The sequence below is a fragment of the Pinus tabuliformis genome, chromosome J (assembly GCF_031772625.1).
Source record: "Pinus tabuliformis cultivar Carrire ecotype Pingquan chromosome J, CPIR1, whole genome shotgun sequence".
Lineage (NCBI taxonomy): Eukaryota > Viridiplantae > Streptophyta > Pinopsida > Pinales > Pinaceae > Pinus > Pinus tabuliformis.
In genome coordinates, this window is record NC_142295.1 from 863,632,843 (window position 1) to 863,637,824 (window position 4,982).

Consider the following 4,982-nt stretch of genomic DNA (forward strand, 5'->3'; position numbering starts at 1 on the left):
TGAATATATCGTTTTTTTCTACAAGTGAAATTTCTACATGGTATCAGAGCACAGGTTGATGGGGCCAGCCCACGTGGTCCCGCGCTATCCCAACTTACGTGGACCTACACTATTAAACTGGCTCGGATATATGGTAACTGCAAATTGATTTTGGTTTTAATTAACAATCAAACCACGGTACCTGGTATTGTTTCTCCTTATGACACCTGCCCTCCTCGAATTTGACAAACCCTAATTCACTTTTTACTGCCCGGTTCGCGCCTCTACCGTCATTCTTACCTTCGCTACTTGGTCTCTGCGAGCTCTGTATGGTTTTGGCTCCGCCTCTGGGTTGTCTTTGTCTGTGGTGAAACCTTGTCGAATTTCCGCCGGTCCTGTGGTGAAATAATGCTACTTAGCTATGTCTGGTCATTACTGTGAGACTGTATATTCGACTCCAGGTTGTGTTGGTGAGTTACTGTGACTCTATCGTGCATTCGGTTCGTTTTTATGACTGTAAGAACATTTCTGGGTTTGCTCTTGTGGATACTGTCGGTTCTGGTCTTCTTAGCAAATTTGTGGTGAATGCCTGTAATGTATAATGTCTGGTCCGCTCGGTCGACAGATGCACAGGTCGATGGTCTCTCAGCTTGGTTCTTCTCCGGCGCTCGGCTCTGTAGGCAAGGTATGCCACCGCTTCATGCTATCATTCTTCTTTCTCTGTTTGCGCTGGAACTAACATTCCGCAGCCCCTCTGTGGACAGGGTCTCTGTTTCGGGTTCTGTTGGCCTTTTGTTCCGGCACATTACCAGGTATGGTTCTCCACCTTCTCCGTTCTCAGGGTTTCGTATTCACAGTGTTCTAATTTCAATTTCTTGTGCAAGGGTTTTGACTGGGTAAAACCCTGACTCCACCTTCTGTTTCGTTTGCAGGTGTGGCCGGTTCCCGTGCCTTCGCGAGGGCTTCTGTCGATTCCACCCGGGTAGCTCTGTTCTCGTTTTACTTTCTTTTAATGACTCTCGGTCTTAGTCGCGTTTGCAATCGCTTGATGTGTGAACTGTTGGTTGGTCTGTCGAGTCTGGGCTTGGTGGGTTTTCTCAAACCCTCAGCCGTAACGTAGGAGGGTTTCTATGAGTCGTTTGTAACTTGGTTCGGTGAACCCTCGATGTACAGTTTATGTAATTTTTTTATGTAGAAAATGCAATGTAATACACAGCGATATATAAACTTGTTTACAGTTAGTTCTGGTGGCTTACCCGGTTACTGTTGCGGTCTAGTTTGTCCCTCTGTGTTTGCTGGTTCTTTCCGCCTTGTGCTCACTTTCGTCTCGGCCAGTTAATAGATTCTTGGATACTGTAAAACACTGTTATTATATTTAACTGAAATGAAATGATTATACAGCACTGTACATGTGGATTTTTGTTACTGAGGACATATGTATATTTGAACAGTTTGTTTGCTCGTGCACTCAATTAGATGAAGGAAAAAAATGTATATTTATTATTCTCATGCAAATGCTCCGCTGCTGAACCCCTCTGGGTTATCTCGCTTGTCTTTTTATACAATATTTTTTGGGCAGTTTGATAACTGCTGGTAGTTATTCTATTACAGTTTATTTTGCAGTTACTGTAGGCATGATTTTCTTGACTATCAATTTGTTTACTTTGTCTGCCTTTCTACCATAGGGGTTCGTTGTTTACATCACCTATTGACACTAATCTACTCTTAACGTATCTAACTAAGACCTGTTACAATATTTTAAATAAAATGAACAGAAATTTAAAATAACAGAAATTAATACTGTAGCTGACCATGAAAGAAATAAAACAAAAAACATAGGAACTTGACAGGCTTGCTGTCCGTTCACTGAACTGTTTATCATTCCCAATCTTCTTCAGAAACTGTGTTCGCCCTCTCTCGGTCTTCACCCTGTTGACCAGATGCTCCTGCATCAGGCTGCCGGGGTAAAAGAGAGATCTCATGGCTCCGTTCCATGAGCTCCTCCACCGAGTAGCCAGCCTTCCGAATCTGTGTCTCGTCGAGCCAGGAGCTGTCCTCCATTGGATGGTCCTTCCACTTGACGAGGTAACGCAGATACTCCTTCCTGCGCATCTTCTTGGCTACCTGTGTGCTGAGGATTCCTTCGATTTCATGGGTCCGGACCGAAGGCAACTGTTTCTTCCAAAGACTGCTCTCGAACTGGGTGTCCCGTTGTGGCTGTACCATTCTATCATCTTCCGACTGGGCATGATATGGGAACAGGTCTGCCACGTTGAATATAGGTGATATACCTATATCAGGTGGCAACTGAATTTCATATGCATTCGCTGAAAATTTCCGCAGAATTTTGCATGGGCCGATTTTCTTGAATTTCAGCTTGTTATACGTACCCTTAGGAAACCGCTCCCGGCGCAGATGCGCAAGGACTTCGTCTCCAATCTCAAAATGTACCTCTCGCCGCTTTATGTCTGCATGTTGTTTGTATTTCTGCGTGCTGTCCTGTAATCTTAATTTAACCTTTTCATGCAGTTCGCTCATTGCTTCGGCAAAATCTTCTCCGTCTGCACTTCTCCTTTCTAGCTGTCCCAAATCCCGTAGTTCATGTACTCCTCGCGGATGCATACCATACAAGATCTGAAATGGGCTAAAACCGGTGCTCCGATTGGGTGAATCGTTATAAGCGAATTCTGCCTGGGCAAGAGCTCGATCCCATAATCGCGAGTTTTCTCCTGTCAAACTTCGTAACAAATTGCCCAAACTCCTGTTCACCACCTCTGTCTGTCCATCAGTCTGCGGGTGATACGCAGAACTGAAATTTAACTGTGTGCCCAGCTTTTTCCACAGGGTGCGCCAAAAATGTCCTGTAAACTTCACATCCCTGTCTGAAACTATAGTTCTAGGTAAGCCATGTAATCGAACTACTTCTGTAAAGAAGAGGTGTGCCACGTTTGTGGCGTCGCTAGTCTTCCGGCAAGGAATGAAATGAGCCATTTTTGAGAACCTATCCACCACCACCATCACTGAATCATATCCCCGCTGCGTTCTAGGCAATCCTAGGACAAATTCAATGCTGACCGAATCCCACGGCCTGCTTGGAACAGGTAGGGGTGTGTACAACCCAGTGTTCTGGCTGTGTCCTTTCGCCAGTTGGCAGATTTTACACCTGGTTACATATCTCTGTACGTCCCGGCTCATTTTTGGCCAATAATAAAAATGCCCGAGCTGTTCCAATGTTTTATCGATGCCAAAATGTCCCGCTAGTCCGCCACTGTGTTTCTCTCTTACTAAGTTTTCCCTCATCGAACAGTCTGGAACACATAGCTGTCCTCCTCGAAACAATAATCCTTCCTGTAAATTGAAATCTAGCCATGGGCTTGTATTCCTCAATACGAGATTCTGGCATGCTTCAAAAGCTTCTTTGAAATCCGCGTCCATCTGGTACAAATCCTTCAAGTACTCAAATCCCATCACCTGTATGCCACTTTCTTGTAAGAGCAGGGCTCTTCTGCTTAAAGCATCCGCCACTTTGTTGGCTTGCCCACTTATGTGCTTCAACACAAAAGTAAAACTCTGCAGGTATTCCACCCACTTGGCATGTTTATGGTTCAGTTTGTGCTGCTGTGTTATATACTGTAACGCTGAATTATCAAAGAACAAGACGAACTCATTGCCTAGTAAGTAGTGCCTCCAATGCTTCAAGGCTTGAACCACTGCATAGAACTCTTTGTCATATGACGAATACTTCTGCCGACTTTCATTTAGTTTTTCACTAAAAAATGCCACTGGTCTGTCCTCTTGACTGAGCACAGCGCCAATAGCTGTCCCGCTTGCATCACACCGAACCTGAAAAGGTTTGCTAAAATCGGGCAGTCTCAAGATTGGCCTCTCCGTTATTTTCCGCTTCAGAAGTTGGAAACTGTTTTCTGCCGCCTTAGTCCAACAAAAAGGTTGGCTGGCCTTTTTGATGGTCTCTAGCATTGGTGCGCAGATTTCACTAAAATTCTTAATGAACTTTCGATAAAAACTTGCTAAACCGTGAAAGCTACGTACCTCAAATAAATTCTTAGGTGACGGCCAACTTATGATCGCTGCAATCTTTTCTGGGTCCATCTTTAACTCGTTCTCTGCAACTACAAATCCCAGATAAATTAACTCCTTCTGCAAGAAAGTGCATTTCTTCAAATTTATCAGCAGTTTGTTCTGCTGCAGCTTCTCGAATACCCTTCGAATATGCTGAAGGTGCTCTCTTTTCGTCCTGCTGAAAATTAAAATATCGTCCAGATAGACTATCACGAATTTTCCAATAAATTCCTTTAACATTTCGTTCATTAGTCTCATAAAAGTACTCGGAGCATTACTCAACCCAAATGGCATGACCAGCCATTCGTACAATCCTTCGTTGGTCTTGAAGGCTGTCTTCCATTCGTCTCCCTCTCTAATTCTGATCTGATGGTACCCACTCTTCAGATCTATTTTTGTAAAGTAAGCTGCCCCACTAAGACAGTCCATCATGTCATCCATTCTAGGCAAGGGAAACCTGTATCGAATGGTAATTTTGTTTATAGCCCGCGAATCTGTGCACATTCGCCATTCTCCACCTTTCTTGGGTGCAAGGACTGTAGGTACTGCACAGGGGCTTAGACTTTCTCTGATCAGTCCCTTATCCAACAACTCCTGCACTTGTTTGCGTACTTCTTCATTATCTTTTGGACTCATCCTGTACGCTGCCTTGTTCGGCAAGCTTGCTCCTGGTATAAAATCAATGTGGTGGCTGATGCTCCTTTTGGGAGGCAACTTATCAGGTAGCTCATCAGCCGCAATGTCTTGAAATTCTTCTAACAGCTCTTGTACTTCTTTGGGCAATTCTGATTTTTCTAAGTTCAGTAACACTGGCTTCATCCTCCTCACAACTGCAAAATTAATTTCATTTTCCTCAACCTGCTTTATAAACTGTTTTCCTCCAATTAACAACGCCTTTGTTCCGCTTGATTCTGCTGAATCTT

The 4,982-nt window shown here is 44.0% G+C and overlaps 1 protein-coding gene across 1 annotated transcript; it reads left to right on the forward strand.

Moving 5' to 3' along the window:
* Positions 1-404: 404 nt before the first annotated feature.
* Positions 405-1,330, forward strand: LOC149229416 (uncharacterized). Its single transcript, XM_089375827.1, has 2 exons — positions 405-791; positions 912-1,330. Exons 1-2 carry the CDS (start codon positions 565-567, stop codon positions 1,006-1,008), a joined length of 324 nt encoding a protein of 107 aa, XP_089231953.1. The 5' UTR covers positions 405-564; the 3' UTR covers positions 1,009-1,330.
* Positions 1,331-4,982: the final 3,652 nt, after the last annotated feature.